Source organism: Sprattus sprattus (genome assembly GCF_963457725.1).
Source record: "Sprattus sprattus genome assembly, chromosome: 3".
Lineage (NCBI taxonomy): Eukaryota > Metazoa > Chordata > Actinopteri > Clupeiformes > Clupeidae > Sprattus > Sprattus sprattus.
The window spans coordinates 14,765,941-14,786,161 of record NC_137922.1 but is presented as its reverse complement, the minus strand read 5'-3'; the positions used below and the strand labels follow the sequence as shown (position 1 = coordinate 14,786,161).

Here is a 20,221-nt window from a genome sequence, read left to right as displayed (position 1 = left end):
ACCCAGTTAAATCAAAGTTCCCTATTCTCTCACATGGTGCACTGTAAGCAGATTTGACCAAGAAATGCGTGGAAAATGAGGTCGCGACCTGTGCGCTCTAAAGCATGAGAAAATGAGGGCAAGAAGTCGGAAGGAGAGGGAGAAGTCTGAATAAGATTACTGAGGCTTTACCCACAAATGCTAATCAGGAAAGATTTTTTTAACCTCAGCAATTTAGACTCCCTGTAACCTTGAGCGCACAGTGCTGCCCAGGAATACTAATACTGATGTGAGAGAGAGAGAGAGAGAAAAAAAAGAGAGATGCTGAGTACAGAGTTATAGCCCTCTCTCCTCCCTCTACTTCTGTCTTTTCTTCTGACATATTGGCCTCTCTATCCATCTTTCTATCTACATGTCATCTGTCCCTTCTCACTTGTCTCTCTCGTTTTCTCTACATCTATCTCCCTCTACCTACCTCTATCCCCCCCCCCCCCCACCTCTATCTCTCACCCATCCCCCCCCAACCCCACCCCCACCGCTCTCTCTCTCTCTCTCTCTCCTCCCCCTCTATCTCTCTGCTCTTGTCTGACTTCTCTGCCTCCCCTGCTTGTCCTGTCTGAGTTGATTGACATGATGAGGTCTGGGTGCGTGTCTGTGTGGCTGCAGACGGTTGGTTCACATAACCCCCGCTGTCACTCACGGCGGGGCGGCCTCTAGAGGCCTGACACCCCTGAGCCTCAGCGGGCTTCATGGAACACACCTGAGCAGCAGCAGACCTGAAACCCCATATGCGCCACGGCAACTCAGGTGGCTCTGTGGGTCTTTGACTTTCAGCACTGTTGTTTTAAACAACGTTCTTTTAAATGTTTTGTGTTCAGCTTTGAGTCAAATGTATTGTGCAAGCAGGAGCAGTGAAGGGGTAAAATGTCATATCTAACCTCTGCCCCCTCCTGTGATTCTTTGTGTTGAAATGATGAAGTAAATGCTTGAATTAGAGTGTTTTGTTTTATATTGTTATTGTTAGTTGTACTGCATTGTGTGGTTTGGAAAAAGAAGGGATTTTTTTTAAGCTCTAGAAATTCAACACCCTGCTCCCCGATAGCTTTGTCCTTCTCAGATCAAACCGACCGTTTCCAGATGAGTGACATCTGTTACAAGATACTTTATAATCAGTAGAATGTGAAACTGATCTTTTATTTACAACTTTGTATGTTTACGTGTTACTACAGAAGCCATCAGCATTCTGTCACACACTGTGTTAGCAAGGTTTTGTGAGTGTGTGTGTGTGTGTGTGCCCGTGTGTTTGTGTGTGTGTGTGTGTGTGTCTGTGTCAGGGTGTGTGTGCCCGTGTGTTCGTGTGTGTGTGTGTGTGTGTGTGTGTCTGTGTGTGTGTGTGTCTGTGTCAGGGTGTGTGTGCCCGTGTGTTCGTGTGTGTGTGTGTGTGTGTGTGTGTGTGTGTGTCTGTGTCAGGGTGTGTGTGCCCGTGTGTTCGTGTGTGTGTGTGTGTGTGTGTGTGTGTGTGTCTGTGTCAGGGTGTGTGTGCCCGTGTGTTCGTGTGTGTGTGTATGCGCATGTGTAGGGCTCTTTCTTGGTCAACCACCTTGCCTAAGAGGAAGTGAACTCATAAAGTGAACTCAAGTGTACATCTTTGTTCTTTGTGGAGTTTACCTGATGAACCCAAAATAGTGATCCCATTCCTATCCAGTCTATTCAGTAGTAACACATGCTTTAAACAATGAGAATCTCTTTAAGAAGTGTTTTATGATGGATTTCAGGTGAAAACGCCAACTCTTTAACTCTGCTAACTATTTTAAGTTAGTTGCAATTGCAGGATTTCGCAAAGGACTTGGTGGAATACTGATCTGATGGATAGGGTGTCGGTTTATTTAGTTAAATAGCTCAAGCACACACAACACAGCACACTACAATGGAGAGAGAGAAGGAGGGATGATTTCATCCATAGTGTACGTAGTGTAGTGCTCTGTGCTGGATTTGTATCCCTTTGTCATCCCTTTGTCCTCAATCTCACTCCTTGCTCCGTTCTCTCACCACGCGTAGCGGTCGATGCCTCCACGTGGCAAACCCACAGCAAAATCCTCTTACAGCAAAAATCCTCTTGATCTTTAGTATAGCATACAAGTCACATTCAGTTATAGGAAGGCAAAATACACAACTTGACATAATGGGTGTGTCTGGGGGGTTTGGTGAAAGGTGAAAGGTGGAACGTATTAGGAAGGGAACATTATTGGGTCTGTTTGGGTATGAAAGGTGTGAAGGTCTGAAGACAGGAAGGGCTTGCTGACTATTTGAATGTTAATAAACATGGCCTCTGAATGTTCAAACTTAATGTAAATGTGATACATTCTTGTGGGGGAAGGAACACCCATTGTCTTTCATATAGCGCTGACCTTCCTTACAGATGGATGAATTATGCACGGGCACATGCTAGGAAGGCTGCTCTTTTTAAAGTCTGTGTTAAAGATTTTCACTAACTTTTCTAGAAAATCCACTGACACGGTTTTTTTAGGGCCAGGATGTTACACTTGGACTCTTCATGCTGTGAACGGTGGTCCATTTCCCTGAAATGGGATCAACAAGAAACCCATGTTCAGCATGCTGTGTGCCTTCACCTGAAGTGGCCTAGATTTGTAAACAAAAACAGGAAGAAAAGAGACAGAAAACAAACAGGAAGGCGGTGCTCTTCATGAGTGGAGATGATCTTGATTAGGCTTATGCGTATGGATGGCTCTGAACATAATAGCCTCCTGTTTGCGTGGATGTGTTGTATTTAGATGCGTAAACAGGGCATTTGAACGCGGAACAATAATTAATGAATCAGTGTGTGTGTGTGTGTGTGTGTGTGTGTGTGTGTGTGTGTGTGTGTGTGTGTGTGTGTGTGTGTGGTGCTTGTGATTACATGGTGGTATTATAAACTTGATGACTTAAACACCACCCATGCACTAATGTTTTCTAATCGGTAGCCATACAAAGACATACTGTGTTTGTGTGCACGTGTTTGTGTGTGTGTGTGTGTGTGTGTGTGTGTGTGTGTGTGTGTGTGTGTGTGTGTGTTTTATGTTTACAATCTATTTACGTGAGTTTGAACTTGCTGCCCACTTGTGCATCATTTTGTTTGATGTTGTAGTCAGGAGCCCTGCTTAATGTCATGAACACACTGTTTTTCATTAGACCCTCATTTCATTTTTCCTCTTTGTTTTTATTCATGTGTTTGTTTTGTAACTGTTTTGATAGTTTGCTTCACTTTTTCCATGAGGACCTCTTCTCCTTAGGAGGGCACTGTAAAACATCCTTGCTTCTCAACTACATAAAACAACCCTTCCGTTGCTATATACATTACCACAAACAAACACACACACACACACACGCACACACGCACACACACACACACACACACGCACACACGCACACACACACACACACACACACACCTACACACACACACACACACACAAACACACACACACACCTACACACACACACACACACACACACATTCACACATACACAAACATACACACACCTTTGTCTAGGCAACATATGGCAGTTATTGTATTTTCCATGAGGACAAAACGTAAACATAAGTACTCCCAGTTGTTTGTGGGCAATCGCTATACACCATTAGTCCCTTAGCTGCAGTCTCTTTGTTTCTCAGCTTTCAAGTCCCCTATTATTTGCTGACACATGAGTTGCATGTCTGTTTATTTGGGCCCCTCAAGCCAAACACTGTGGCTGATTTCAGTCTCTCTCTCTCTCTCTCTCTCCCTCTCTCCCTTTCTCTCTCTCTCTCTCTCTCTCTCTCTCTCTCTCTCTCTCCCTCTCTCCCTCTCTCCCTCTCTCTCTCTCTCTCTCTCTCTCGCTCTTTCTCTCTCTCTCCTTCCCTTTCTCTCTTTCTGTCTCTCGAGGGCAGCCATATTTAGAGGCCATGTCGTCGTCGTCTTGGACACACTCAGTGCTCCAAGCAGCCTGGCAGGAAAGAAAATCATTTAATTACAGCCTGGGATCCTAGCAACCGTTTTACACTTGCCTCACCGCATCTGTTTGTGTCTTCGTGCCAAAGATGGCCTGCGGTCCGCCCATCTCGTGCCTCGTTTGAGACAAAGAAACGTCCGCTGGGCACACCGCTAAATCAGACTTAAACTCGGCTGGGCCTGCTGATTGTCTTTAACATGGCTGCTGTAAGACTGGTGGTTGGACAGGAGAACCAGTAGAGGCAAGATCATTGAGAAGACATTAGCACTCCTATGTCTCATCTGTGTCTCGTCTGTCTCTCGCAGTGTGACGGCCCACATGTTTGCGAGTGCCATGTGTTTGGCACGGGCATGGACTCTTTTCACCATCGCTGTTTTTCCTTTCTCCTCCGTCAGAATCGTCTCCAGGTGTTCCATTTTTTTTCTCCACTGGTGATTGTTAAGGAGGGGTGGTTATTGTGCTTGGCTCTGTCCAAGATTCCCTTTTGTGTTTGGATTAAGGAAGCGCTTTTTGCGGCATTGGCTCACACTCAATTCAGACACTAAAGTCCCTTTTGTCTATAAAAAAAAAAAACCTCCTCCTCTGAATTCATGTTTTGTTTTTCCTTTTCCCCTCAAAAAAACTATGTTGTTTAAAGTTTATATCATCTTTCTCACTGAGTTTTTGTTTTGTTTTCATAGAAGTCATAGGAGTGGCTGTGCTTTCGATTGGCACAGTCTCCATTTCTTTCATAACCTCGAGTTTTATTACAACAAGTCATATGTCCAGAGGGACTGACAGCACTCATGGAGGTTTTCTGTGCGATGGTTCTGTTTGTGGAACAGATCTGGGCTTTGTTGCAGAGCTGTGGAGTGACACACACACACACACACACACACACACACACACACACACACACACACACACACACACACACACACACACACACACACTGTTACTCTCCAGCTGGAGCTGAAGGTTAGGTAGTGGTGTGTGTGTGTGTGTGTGTGTGTGTGTGTGTGAGGGGGTAGAACACTTCTTGGCCCAGGTCCAGTCACTTTCCTCCATGGCTTCTGAGAGACTAAGAGATGGGGCTTTAGTGTTCCCCAGCCACTGCTGCCTGCGTTTAAAATGAGCTGAGAGGACTGCTTAAACCCTCTGTCAGCAGCATCTGCTCCCAGAGACCACAGGAGGGGCCGGCATAACTGTGTGTGTGTGTGTGTGTGTGTGTGTGTGTGTGTGTGTGTGTGTGTGTGTCTAAAGATGTGTTCAGTACACTAAGTATGTGTGCAGTGTATGTGTAAGAAAGTGTGTGTGTGTATGTGTGTGTGTGTGTGTGTGTGTGTGTGTGTTTGTGTGTGTGTATGTGTGTGTGTGTGTGTGTGTGTGTGTGTGTGTGTGTGTGGGTTTGTGTGTGTGTGTGTGTGCGCGTGTGTGTGCGTGTGTGCGTGTGTGTGTGTGTGTGTGTGAAAGCATGTTTAAGGAAAAGTATGTTAATGTGTAAGAATGCAAATGTTCTGGTGTGTGTGCACGCGCGTGAGTGTGTGTGTTTGTGTGTGTTAGCACACCTGTGTTGTTAGGGTTATGGAAGCTCCCTAAGCCAGGGTTTCTGTGGGATTTGTCGAGCCATTTGAGTGTGAAACTGAAGGTGCCATTGTGTTTAACCTCTGACAGAGGGAGTGTGCTTAACAATTAATAATGCAGAGCCGACTGAGATCACGTCTTCTCACAGGCACACAGCTTTAATACTACACCTCGAAGGAAAGCACACTAACACACACATACAGACTCAAACACACACACACACACACGCACACACTTGGATATACACATACATGGGTAATGGGTATTCAGTCACACCTATACACACAAACACGCACCTCACGCTCTCTCGCAAGCACACACACACTTAGCTCTCTCACATACACCCGCACAACACGCTCTCTCGCGTAGACGCACACCACAAGCTCTCTCACGTTCACACACACGCCTTTTCTTTGATGTCTTGCTTCTTCATCATGTATGCCCCTCATCTCCCCCATGAAAAAGTCATCCCACTTTTATTGTCTTAGATCCAAGAGGAAAAATGTCATGAGTGAGAGAGTGAAAAGTGAGGGAGACAGAGGGGGAGAGAAAGAGAGAGAGAGAGAAAGAGAGAGAAAAAAGAGGGAGCGGGAGAGAGAGGAGGGCACTAAGTACTTTTTAAATGTCTTCAATATGCGTTCTTCGCTGAGCGAAAGGGCTCGTGGCTGAGAGATGTGCCGTGACCTTTACGTGCGGCTGGTATTTGGTTCAAACAGCAGGAGATAGAAGGAGCTGCACTCGCCACTCTGAGCTCCATGTCTGAGGGTCCATCCTCCCCGTTCTCAGCCCCCAACCCCCCCCCCCCCCCCCAACTTCCCCTGCCACGGTCTCTTGTCTCTGCCCTGTCTCGGCTGGTTCCCGTTCACCAGATGAGAGAATGAAAGCACAATACAGGCCTGGTCAGAGCAGATGCTCCCCATCTGAAGAGGAACTGGGGGAAGACAAAATATGAGTGAAGCCACTGAAATGTCCCCATCTATGCTTTTAGTGGCTGTCCTTCAGGAATGTTTGTGTGTGTGTGTGTGTGTATGTGTGTGTGTGTGTGTGTGTGTGTGTGTGTGTGTGTGTGTGTGCATGCGCAAATGTGAATGTGACCTTTAACCTGTTCTATAAATGATCATGGGAACTTCTTGTCCATCTGACTCTCACTGTCCAGCTCTTTTTGTCACTAAAGAGACGTCAGATGAGATGCTCTTTTGTGGACAGGCCAGCCATGGGATACCGTGCTCAGATTTCTCTGAAACTTTGGTCTCTGTTTAAAGAGAGAGGGTTTTTTTTTTGTAATGGCCACTATCTGGTTATAGTCCTCTCGAGGACGTCATCACAAACACACACTGTTGCACCCCACATTGCCACCATTAAAGAGCATTTTAGTCCTCTGATCTTAAGGCATTCTATTTTTAGCTCTGCGGCTACCTGTCCTACTGACGGTCTCCAGGTGTGACTTCTACTCCATCTTAATATTCTACTAGTGGTGTCGTGCTTCTCCCACAAGAACTCCTTGTGTATCTTTCTGCACAGTATGCACAGTATACATTTAAAATTCATGTCTTCTCCCTGGTGGCTGAGAAGACACTATCGACCTCTACATGCTGGAAGTCAGCGAGGGTTTTTTTTTTATAGCCTTCGCCATTAAACAAGGAACCCAGTTGTTTCCCTGCTATCTCTCCCACGAGAGACCCGGCTTGTTGTTTTATAAAGGACACAGCTGTGAAAGTGCTTTTCTTCAGTGAATCACCAGAGTCCATCATCAATTAATCACACGGCACCCGGCACATAGCGCCTGTCAGGAGGATAGTGGGTGGTTACGGAATCAAGGGTGGAATTTGTTTTCGGCTGTGTTCTCTGCCAGGAAGAGGGTTTGCGAAGCTGTTAATTAGTGCGTTGGCTACTATTGAGTCTTAAAATCCTGCAATGCCGTTGTAGTACATTTGGAAACGAGTCCATTTGTGTAGGACCAGCACATTCCACGGTCTAATTGGATGGTGCATTATTTATAACTGGGGCACCATAAATGCTTCTGTGTTCCCTCGCTGTAGAATTTATTTTGTTATTTATGGCTCGATGTTGACACTACATTTCCATACACTATTGTTAGGATTGTCAGCATTGGGATCATACACATACACACGCACACACACACACACACACACACACACACACACACACACACACACACACACACACACACACACACACACACACACACACACACACACACACACACACACACACACACACACACACACACACACTGAACAATCCCAGTGCACAGTCAATATAGGTGGTCAGGTGCTGGTTGGTCAAATATGAAGTGAAAATCAAAATGAAAAGCTGCCTTACAAAAGGAGTAAGACATTGCAGTGTGCGGAAGTTCATTTTGATTTGTATAAATACAATATTTAAAATATCAGTACATGACATGAAAAGCAAACTTAGCAAACTTAAATTGTTTTAATTATGAATCTTCACTCTTTAGATGGAGAGGCATGAGGTATTATTTAACGACTAATTAGAATCCTGTAGCACTAAAATCTCACATCTTTTTTCACAGTGTCGCTCACCTCTCCTTATCTAATCCCTTCCCACAGGTCTGGAGCTGCCTTTCATGATGATGTCACACCCCCTCATCCCGGTCAGCCTGCCCCCCGCCTCTGTCACCATGGCGATGAGCCAGATGAACCACCTCAGCACCTTCGCCAACATGGCCGCCGCTGCACAGGTCCAGTGTGCACCCTCTAGGATGACCACGTCTGTGATTAAGGTGTTGAACGGCTAAAGCCCTAAATTGGAGTTTTTCATACTGATACATCACCTCTGCTGCACCCTATATGCAGAACATACACAATGCATTTCATGTACATTTTGTTTTCTACATATCGTAGAACTAGTAACGACAACTAGCGGGCCAGCAATGATCCTGTTTAAGTATGATAAGTGTTCTGTATTTCAATATTCTGCAGTTGCCTTAAATGGAGATAGTGTGTATAGTGTTCATGGTGTCAGTGAGAGTGGTTACATCCACTTGACTCACAGGTGTCATACTCTTAAAAATGTTTAAATGGTTTACCATACTTTACATACACTTTCTGTTTCCCCAACACTTATAAAGCATTCGTTTCAGACTCTTTATTTCTGCCCCTCCAGGAGCGTCTGCCAGACAGTCCGTCCCCCTCCCCCTCCCTGGAAGATGGCCGCCGGTCGGGCAGTCAGGTGTCGTCCCACCAGAGCAGCAGTGTGTCCAGCTCCCCCGCCCTCACCGAGAGCTCCTTGGACAGAACACGTAAGACACACACACACACACACACACACACACACACACACACACACACACACACACACACACACACACACACACACACACACACACACCTACTTTGCAGCATAACATTGCCATGTGTCTGTGTTGTTTCACTATTTAGCTTGTTTTCCGGTACTCCCCAAAACCCAAAGTACTCCTTTGACTTGATCAGGGAGAAGTCACACACTTTGAAAACGAATAGACGGAATAAATGGGAATAGAAATAGAAAAAGACACTGAACACCGATGCGCTAAAACCCTAATTACTGTAGCTGTAACTATACAATGCAACAGTAGTCTATGCCTGTCTGTCTTTTATAATCCATTCCCTGTTCTTCCCAAGAGCGAGTTAATTCAGTGCAAGAATAGGGTCTGTTCAGCTCCCACAGTACCTCATACACTCGGCCTCAGCTTGAGATGGCCCAGTTCCACTTTTGAGAAAACATTGGCAGCACTGAAGGAAAAAATTCTAATATTATCTGCTTTTAAGACAGCATGGATGAACTTCACAATGTGTATTTGTGTGATATTTCAGATATTCACCAGAACGGCTTATCTTTGGGTCACGCCCTCTTGGGACTGTCCCCGAGCGGTCCCCCTGGGCCCAAGGAGGGAGACCTGGCCACCCACGACAACAGACAACAGACAGAGGTCAAGAGGTCATCCATAGAGAAAGGTCAGCGCACAGTCCTAACTTACGAATTCTTGAACTCAGCCTGGCATTTTCAAGTTTACTCACGTTTAGTCAGGCCCTGTAAAGCACCTACAGACAGTGTCAGTTGTTAATGGCCTTATGTATGAATACAATTTAATTCAATTGAAGTTAGTTTCCCACTGTAGAATTTCAGTGAATTCTGAAATTCTGTTGCCTTTCTTCTGCTGTGCTTGTAGAATTTAGAGAGCAAATTCCAAATGGCTTTTCTCTTCAGTATCTGTCGATGACTGTCGACTATGTAAAGTGCTACATAGAGTGTGGGACTCCACAGTTAGAGCAGCAGGAGTTGGGGGGTGGAGGGGGTGGAGGGGTGGGGGCTCTTCTTGCTGTGAGCTGCTCTTCATTTGTGCTGATCTAAATTCACAGCATCGTCTCATCAACTCTCCCCAGCCAGAGTCCTCTTTGTGTGAGTCCGGAGAAAAGACAGCATGAGAGAGAGAGAGAGAGAGAGAGAGAGAGAGAAAGAAAGAGAGGGGGGGGGGAGAGGGAGAGAGAGAGAGAGAGAGGAAAAAACCTCACACATTTTTATGAAAATAATCCATTAAGGCAGAAAGGCAGTGGGCCTAAATTAGTTAGCGATTTGCCGAACCGGGAATTAATGAACAAGGCTTTTCCTCTGCTCTCCTGGAGGTGTAATTTTTCGTAATAACCTCCCCGAACTCTTGTTTGGCTTCTGCATTTGAAGCTGTTCATTAGCTTAATGAGGACTCGGCAAGGGCAAGTAGTCAGCACAATTTACTCATCGCAGAGACATTTGTGGGCTGTGTGTGTGTGTGTGTGTGTGTGTGTGTGTGTGTGTGTGTGTGTGTGTACGTGTGCATGCTGTGTATGTTTCTGTTGATGGTGTGTGTGTATGTGTGGTGTGTGTGTATGTGTGTGTGTGTGTGTGTGTGTGTGTGTGTGTGTGTGTGGGTGTGTGTGGGTGTGTACATACCTGTACGTTTGTGTGTGTGTGGTTGCATGCTGGGTTATGTGGGGGGTCTCTCATCAGAGAAAGCAGTGGGGGCCCGGCTCTGTGCTTTATTTACACATGGTAAGATAGGTGAGGGAGGCGGCGAGAGAGGAGCAAAACCAATAACATTTAGCACCAGTGATGAGCAGAGTGGTGGCACGCTAATAAAAGTCACACAGGATTGGGAGCACTGATGGTGATGAGATGCTATACGGTGCATTAAATTAGCGAGATGAACACGGCCCGGTTCTAATGCACATGATATGGAGATTTTCTAAGATGATTTTTTTTTTTTGCATACAAGCACTTAGATTAATACCAGTTTGCAAGGCGAAGATGATTCATACAGTTTGCATTTACAGAAAAAAGTTAAATCTTGATCACCCTGCAATAATTCCCTGACTGGTGCGAGGATTGTACACAGTTTCATAATGATCATATTCAGATTCATGATTTTCTGTGTTGTTCTCTGTTAGTCCAAAGGACAGGTGATAGATCTTAAGGTGATATCAATTTTTACTGTCAAGCCTTTATGGCTGATGTGTCACCAACAAGAAGCTGGGACAAGTAAAATGGTTTTGATTTTATCTGTCCATTTGTTTTTCCCGGGTTGCATGTCTGAAGAATGATGTGCTTGTCTGGTTAATCATTAAGTGTGAATTAATGAGCTTTGAAGATATTATATTCCCATTTATCTTAGTTGAGAGTTTTTCTTCAAAAGGTGGTTCGAGGTTAGCTGTGATCACATTTCCACAATTAAAATCTACGGGTATTTTTCACTCCAATGATGAAGAAAAAGGATGTTTACTGTAACAATTATTTTATATAGAATTTCCTCTCCAACATAAAACCTAAAAAAATCTAAACCCTCTCTAATAAAAAACATTAATAAATAAACAATAAATAAAAAAAACAAATCAGCCTACATCACCAGCTAAGCCTAGCAGTTTCTTTTATGGTGACTATTTATCCCGCCACACCCTGTTTCCCCCAAAACTGAGCCAGATTGTCTGTTTTGTCGAAAAAACCCACTCTCAACCACTATTCTCGTCTTCACCAAAGACCTAAACATATCCCTTGTCCTGTCCCACAAAGAAGTCAGCCAACACAAGTCGTCCCTCTCCAGCCTGTCTGTAGCCGCGATCGAATACAAACAAGGTCTTGGAACCCAGTAACCCAAGCCTCATCAATGTCCTCCCCAGCACTGAAAAGAGTGGAGCTAGCATCACACATTCACAAAATGGGTTAAAAACATTATCAGGAAGACTCCAAAAGGAGCCAATCAGTGAATCTGTGTCGATTAAGCAACGGAGCTCCTATATTGAAGACCACCCGATCTCTAACACAAGATGGGAAGCTGGCCCAGCCGGGCTGTTTTGGTTTACCAAAGAATCAGCATTTGGTTATTGCGTGATCAAAGTCTACGGTCATGCCCAGCTTTATGAGCTTTATAAGCTAAAAATGTCATTAAACTACAAGTTTCCCTGAAATCGCATGTGCAGAGTAGATATTCAGTTTGCTGGGAATATGTTCAAAGGGAGAGTGGAGGGGCACTATCTGCGATCAATCACGGCTCCATTCCACACCCCGGCACGGAGTGGAGTGACACTCAGGCTCTTAGCCCCACGTAGAGCCGCTCTGCAAGTGTCACAAGCACAGAGCAGTGGTTCCCTACTGAAGCGTGTCAAAGGCGCTAGAGCTCAAAGGGCTTCTCCCTTTTTAGAGCTGACTGCTGGACTTTCACCAAAAGGATTAAGAGAAGGGTGGGGTGGGGTGGGATGGGTGGGGATGGGAGAGAAGGAAAGTAAGAAAAAAGGGAAAGTGTGACCTTGCAGGAGGAGAGCTGTTTATGATCAAACAAGCCTGCCAGTGGTTTCTTCTGGAGAGAGAGAGAGAGAGAGAGAGAGAGAGAGAGAGAGAGTGCGTGTGCTAAATAATAACTCGCTGTAAGATCAATCAGATTTTAGGAGCTGCTGGGCCAAAAAACGCTGATGCCGCACAATGTGTCCCTCTAGGGGCACCGTAGTTCAGCAACAAGGGTCCCAGCTCTTTCCCTTTGAGTGCTCTGTCTCCGACACCACGGCACTCTGCTAATCACATTCCATGAAACAGGACGCTTTCAGGAATGCCATAGGGTGTGTGTGTGTGTGTGTGTCTGTGTGTGTGTGTCGTGGGTGGGGGAATGAATACAGAGAGAGGTTTTTCATTTTTGAGACACCTTGAGTGTGACGGACGCTTTTTACTCCTGCCAAGATGTGAGGATCAGATTGTGCGGACGGGGGAAAATGCCTTGGTCAGCACATTGCATGCTGGGAGAAGGGCTGGGCTGAGAGTGTAATCTAATCAGATCTTATCGGCCCCTGGTGAAGGTGAGATCTGAACATCTGCTTGTTGTGATGCAGGCAGCCGCGACACTCACCATGCAGTGAAGACTGCGCTCTGCAGGCTTAACCAGTGCAGATAGCCATTCATGTTTCTGTATGTGCCTGCCACAGCAAGAGCTAAGCCAGCCTAAGTATTTTTTTCTTTCTTGACATATATTTGCTATCTAGCATCAGGCATGTCCAGAGAGGCAATATCTCAACGCACCAGGCATCGTTTTCACAAACATCCAGTGAGGAGCTCATCACAGAGCTGGGTTAGGCAGGGACCATAAGTGTGTGGCTGTAGTATCTTCTCCAAAATCTGCAAATGTAGCAATGATGCCTGTATGATGTGTGCCACCTGCCATGCCTTCCCAACACGGAAGGCTTGGCTCGTGTCAGTGAGAATTACAGTGAAACAGAAACATGTAAGCGATTCTGTAAAAACAGGTGTTTAGCAACTTCAAATGGACTGACACCTCCAAAGTCTAATACCCTGTTCTGCTGCCTCAACAAAAAAATATATATATTCAGAAGAACATGGTTTGTGTTAAAGTGACCCGACTGGCGTTGACCGGAAGACTCTGGAAGACAGACTTAGACCAATTTTGGAAAACGTCACGTAAGCAAATGAATCACACTTATTTCTCTTTCTTTGATAAATGATAAATGTAAAAATGTAAAATGTCAAAAATTAGCAGCTTTTGTGTATTACTGCAAAGGTCTCACATGTTTTTATACAGTTGCATGTCAGTGCACTGTAATATATGACTTTCCTGTGTGGGATGTAAGAAGAGTAAGACGTAGTTATCCAGTATTCATGAGTGCGGGTCAAATAGATGGAGATCTGCATTAATGAGGCCGTGATAATAATGGGCTGAGATGTACTGCACAGTAGGAATGGAGAGTGGGGCGTGTGTGTGTGTGTGTGTGTGTGTGTGTGTGTGTGTGTGTGTGTGTGTGTGTGTGTCAAAGACCTCTGGAAACACATGCTAGCGTGGCGCTATGCTAATCTGGCATCAGTGTTTGAGGAGAAAGTCACCTTTAGAAGCCCCCCCCCCAAAGGCTTCTCATTAGCATCAACATCACTAGTTATTAGCACTGCAAAGACGTGCGTGCACACACACACACACACACACACACACACACACACACACACACACACACACACACACACACACAGACATGTGTGCACACACTCACTGTGTATAAACACAATTGGAGTTATGCAAAATAAAAATAAAAGCCTCGCACATACACACACACACACACACACACAGAAAGTATGTTCTTGCTGTTCGACTGCGGCTCATGGAGCCAAGGACCCCACACACATAATCCGCATAATTCCACATTTGCCTGCTGTGCTGACCATCAGCAGCATGGAGATAATGGCTTGAGCACAGGCCTGCATTATCGGTGGAGCGCAGGTGAGAGACTAATGGACTATGAGTCTCACCTCAGAGAAGTCCCACAGTAGTGAAGCTTTATTCGAGAAAAAAAAATTCTGTTTCATTTCAAGTGCGGATAGGTCATTCCCCTCTATCTCTATCTCCTTCCGTCCCTATCCCTCTGTTCCTTATGATTTCTCTCCCTCTTTCTCTCTCTGTTACACCCACATTATTTATTATTTCTTTCCCTCCCCTCTTCTCTTCCGCTCGACCCCCCCCCCCCCCCCCCCCCTCTTCCTCTCTCTCTCTTCTTCTGTCTCTTTCTCTCCGTCTGTGTAATGGAATCCACTGTGGATTTACTGCTTAAAGGTGAGAGGAGATATTTGAGTTCATTTGACTCAGCAAATGAGCAGGCTGACATTTATTCAGCGCCGGCGACACGGATCGCATTAGAATCCCCCGGCTCACAGGGACTGCAGCATCCTTGGAGTGCTCGCGGAGCCGAGCCGAGCAAAGTTAGCTCCACTCTCTGGCATTCACTCTGGCACATGGGAAGCAACATGTCTACTAGAGGGGGGAGGGGATGCTGCACTTTCTCTGTGGGTTTCACACATTTTAAAATAGTTATTATGTTCATTTATGGTTCGTAATGCTTTCCTATGGGACTGCTAAGTTTAAAGGTTGGTCTAAGGTATGCTCACACTATATGAGGACTGCATATGAGGTGAAGGCAATGCTCTAAGTAAGTCTTAAGGCAGGGCTGAGTGACTGCTGTCATGGCTTCATTTAGCTCCTTCTCGTCCCATCAGATGAGAGTCTCCTGTGTACTCCGACACTGAGGGAGGGCTATGAGAGGGTTCCCCCATCTGGCCAGACACTTCCACTGGGGTTCCCCACCCCTCTGCTCTTCCCAGAGGGGCTGTCATCCATCGAGACCCTCCTAACCAACATACAGGTGAGAATGCCCTCTTACCGTCATGCTCGAGCAATGAGATACTATAATCCTTTGTAATAGACACACACACACACAAACACGCACACACACAGGTGATCTACCCTGGCGTTGTCATAACACAAACACACACACACACATACACACACAGGTGACTTACCCCACCATTGTCATAACACACACACACACACACACACACACACACACACACACACACACACACACACTACTCCATTATTGTCGTAACATACACCCTGCTCGCCATTCCTTTAGGAGACCCTCTCCCTTGCAGTGCCATGTGCTCATGCTCATGTGAAACAGACCAAGGTCTTCATGCGATGGATTACAAACGCCCTTCTGTTGGGGTGTAGACTGGTACACAGGGTACAGGATTTTGTCCTGTCTCCACACCTTCGTCTGGGAAAACAAATCGATACAGTGTAGGACTACAATATTTTCCGGCTCAATGTTATAGTGATACAGTGGCGCCAAGTATCGCAATATTTATTAGATTGTGGTACATACGTCTACTCTGATAACATTGCTTCTGAAATCCACAAGATGGCACAAGACCTCAATCTTCTCTTGCGTCACAGCGGAAATTGGAAAGGAAGTCGTGAGCTGAGAGAGTTGAGAAAAAAATTCCCAGATTCGTAATATATGAAAGAAATAATAGTAAATTGTATAACAGCATCAATTTGCAACTAATTGCTGTATCGTAAAATGTAAAGAATCACAATACAATCATATTATGGCCCAAATAGGAATACATCCTATAATCACCTGTGTGGCAATTCCCAGGCCTACGGCCACCCCACCCTGAACCCCAGAGTCAATGCAAAAGCTCCCATTAGACACAAAATCACACAAACCTAGACATTAGATAATATTTGTTGGAAGAGCATCACTCGTTAGCCACAAGCCCCTTAGATGTGTTTTAGCTGTGATCTTAATGGAGCCATAAGATGTGTGTTTTGTCACGGCTGACATCACCTCTCCTGCCTCTCTCCTGGGGCTGCTCAGGGCCTGCTGAAGGTGGCCATAGATAATGCCCGCACGCAGGAGAAGCAGGTGCAGCTGGAGAAGACCGAGCTGAAGATGGAGCTCTTCCGAGAGAGGGAGCTGAGGGAGAACCTGGAGAGGCAGCTGTGTGTGGAACAGAAGAACCGAGGTGAGTGTGTGTGTGTGTGTGTGTGTGTGTGTGTGTGTGTGTGTGTGTGTGTGTGTGTGTGTGTGTGTGTGTGTGTGTGTCTGTGTGTGTGTGTGTGTGTGTGTGTGTGTGTGTGTGTCTGTGTGTGTGTGTGTGTGTGTGTGTGTGTGTGTGTCTGTGTGTGTGTGTGTGTGTGTGTGTGTGTGTCTGTGTGTGTGTGTCTGTGTCTGTGTCTGTGTCTGTGTCTGTGTGTCTGTGTCTGTGTGTCTGTGTCTGTGTCTGTGTCTGTGTCTGTGTCTGTGTGTGTGTTTGTGTGTGTAAGATATGGTGAAGAATACAGTTAGATTTTGTGGAACTGAACAGCAATGTATGGCAAGTTTGTGTGTGGGGGTTGGGGGGTGGTGGTGGTGGTGGTGTAGTCTCTATTTTAGTGCATTTACTGTACATCTTTCCACTCCAACTGTTGTGCGACCCTTGTGAAATTACTCCCAATTTAAAGCAAGAACACAATATACACAATGATGTGTTGGCCCAGCTAATAAAGAGGGGTTTCATTTGTAATGAGCCCCACTAATTATATTTTTAGCACAACACACACAGATGATCATAGAGCTTGAGACTTCTTGTGGTTATGCAAAAAAAAAGGCCTCTGAATACCCTGAGCTGCGTCTGGGAAAGCTGTTCCTCTCCGTTCCATCTGCGCTACCACATCAATTAGCCACTGACACAGAGCACAATAAAAATGCATGGCATGACACCAGCTAACACACACACATATGCCACAAACATAGCACCCTTCCCCAGTACAAGCTTGGAGAAAACAAGAACACATGCCGCAAACACACATACAAACAGATACATACACACACACACAAACATACAGAGAGCAAACACACATGCCACCCACACACGCCACAAATTAGCTCTGTTTAATTGCCTTGTTTGAATACTTTTTGTCTTTGCCAGAGACTAGAAGTGCAGGCTCAGCATTGTTCTTAGTTAAGGGGCTTGCTTGGTTCTGCGTTGAGCATGAATTGAGTCATGCTTACGTGTTGCGTTGGGGGTGTTGCCAAGCAATTCACCGCCAGAACCATAGGCTTGCGTAAAATGGCGCAAGTCTAGAAAAAGGGGCCGATGCACGCAAGACGTGAAAAGACGCGCAAGGGGCGCGCAAGGGGCGCGCAAGGGGCGCGCAAGGGGCTTGCGCGGCCACTTGCGCTTACGCTTACGTAACTAAGCATAAATCAGCCTTTAGTAGAGACACCAGAGAGAATTACCCCCTTTGGAACCCGAATTCTCCTACAGTGATATTACCACACAGAAATTAGAGCCTCTCTGTAAATAGAATCACGGTGATGATCCTCCTCAGAGTTCGAGGAGCTTAGTGAATCTTAAATGATCTCACAGTTCATCAGAGCACTCTGGGAAGAAGTCTCCCTGTGTGATTTCTCAGATTCTGAGTTTTGATTGCCTCCCTCTGTGCTGTTAATGGATTCTTCCCTTAGCAAAGGAATCAGAGGATTTTTCTAACAGGCTGGACAATGAGTGTTCCTCAACATATTTCACGTGTAGCTGTCAATTTCTAAAATGTATTTAGGACTTAAATGGATGAATTAAGTTTTTTTTGGTGGATAGCCTGTTTATGTCTGTTGGTATTGTGTGATACTATGTTTACTCTGTCGAATACAATCAAAGTCAGACCTAGGGTTTGGTAAACATAAAGCTATTCATGATTAGATTAAGGATAGTTATAGTATACAGTTGATTCATCCTTAGATGATTGAATGCTCAGTACCCAACATGGACTATCCTAACAAAGGGCTTGCTAGTATTCCTATCAGTGGTGTCGCACTTTTTCATTACCCTTCCACACTGTGTGCTCCTGAGCACACCAGTTAGCATTGCAAAATGCATTACAAACATCAAAACCCTTCATACCAAAAGTGACTGTTGCAATGACTATAGCAAATGCTGTCACCCAGCAAGACTACTGTGTCAAAACATAAGCAATTTGAAGCACTGAAAAATGTAATGTTGCATTGCAAAAAAGAAAAGAAAAAAGTATGACCTAAAACATATACTATGATGCCAAACAAATAAGTCTGAAATGTTGCAGTATATTTTATGACAGCTGTATGTTTCATGCTACAATGGCTCTGGTATAGTAGAACACAAAGTGTCAATGCTTTTCAGTTCAGTAAGTGAAACAACAACACAACATGCTTCCATTAGATATCTACTGCAGCCCTAATGCTGATCCATGGTGTCCTCTGTATTTGGAATCAAATGTTTATGAACTTCACATTTACTGCAATATTCTCCCTTGATTCACAGTAAATTCTTAGAAAAAATATCTTTAGCATATTTTATCCACCCCTATAATCCCCAATGCCCCACAAATAGTTCAAGCCAATCAGCTATCATGACATCAAGAATTAAAAAAAATGAAATACTGTGGATACCAGTATTGAATGTGGTTTACTGTGTGTAGTAAATGGCGTCAGGTAACGTGGTTAGTGTTTCTGCCTAACAAGCAGCTGACCTGGGTTCAGTTCCTGGGCCATTGTAAGTCGCTTTGGATAAGTACCAGATTTACTATAGTTACATTTTGGGTCACTTTGTCTCATTGATGTCCATGACTAACATATACAGTAATAGTGAAAAATCTCTTCAGCAACAACTACATCCATTTTTTACCTACATACGTACATGCACATTTCAACGCAAATGCTGTATGACCACTTTAGTGCAGTTGGTAACGAGGCTGTAAAAAAAACATCAATCATTGCAATCAGAATAATCTGTTTTCTTTCAAGTGTTTAGTTACATTTGTCTGTCAAAATACAGAATATTTGCATCTACATTTGATTCAAATTTTACTTAAACTGTTTTTAACAGAGTATCACAAATGCAATTTCTTTTTTGTTGTACAGTTGTACATTTTTACCGGTGGTGAACACATAGACTGAGTTGAATTTGGGAAGAAGTGGTCACTGAATGCATTTTGTAATAAAGCAATACAAAATAATCCACAGTGTGGTTTACATAGTCTACTGATATGATGAATGTGTCATGTGTTTTGAAAAAGAGGACATGGTATTGAGACGTGAGAAGTGTGAACATAATTGTAAAAAACTATTGTGGTAAATGTTGTGATATTTATACACACTGTTATATACAGTATATATATAATTTAATAATTCAAATTCATTTTTTGCATTTTCCCCAGCTCTGATTCACAAGCGCCTGAAGAAGGAGAAGAAGAGCAAGCGGAGGCTGCAGGAGGCTCTGGAGTTTGAGTCCAAGAGGAGGGACCAGGTGGAGCAGACGCTGCAGCAGACCTCCGCCCAGGCCAGCCCCGCCACACCAAATGGTTAGAAGCCACAGCCATACTTAGCATGATTGCTGCTCTATGATAGAGCTAAAATACAGGCTAACTTAATTACAACTTTTGATATAAACGTTATGAAAACTACGTTAGCGGGGCTGGCCAAATGCAGCAGCAGTGGTGATGTTCCACGCCATGTGCCGGTACAGTGCCCATGCGGACCCAGGTTTGAGTCTGGCCCGAGGTTGTTTCCTGAATCCACTTCCCTTATCTCTCCCACCCACCTCCTGTGTATCTCCAATGTCCCATGAATAAAGATGACAAGACACACCCTCCCCCCCAAAAAGAAAATCTATGTTATCTATTATGTATTACTGCGATTACTAGTTTAGTCCATTTTTTAGGTATTACATTGATAAATCCTTTCATATTAACAGTGTTCATCATCAGAAATCTGAAGGATCATGTTTTTACTCCTGATGGTTGCGTTGTGTAATTCAGTAAGTAAAACTGATGGTTTTATTCCGTAATCTTGTT

The 20,221-nt window shown here is 44.7% G+C and overlaps 1 protein-coding gene across 1 annotated transcript in view; it reads left to right on the top strand.

Annotated features, from left to right (window-relative positions):
- The window catches only part of dachc (dachshund c), a 42,788-nt gene that overhangs the window by 20,392 nt on the left and 2,175 nt on the right, over window positions 1-20,221 (top strand). Inside the window, exons 4-9 of the mRNA XM_080834385.1 lie at window positions 8,124-8,296; window positions 8,680-8,815; window positions 9,369-9,509; window positions 15,064-15,209; window positions 16,230-16,377; window positions 19,586-19,729. Coding sequence (XP_080690511.1) covers window positions 8,124-8,296; window positions 8,680-8,815; window positions 9,369-9,509; window positions 15,064-15,209; window positions 16,230-16,377; window positions 19,586-19,729 — 888 coding nt within the window. The remainder of the gene's footprint in view (window positions 1-8,123; window positions 8,297-8,679; window positions 8,816-9,368; window positions 9,510-15,063; window positions 15,210-16,229; window positions 16,378-19,585; window positions 19,730-20,221) is intronic.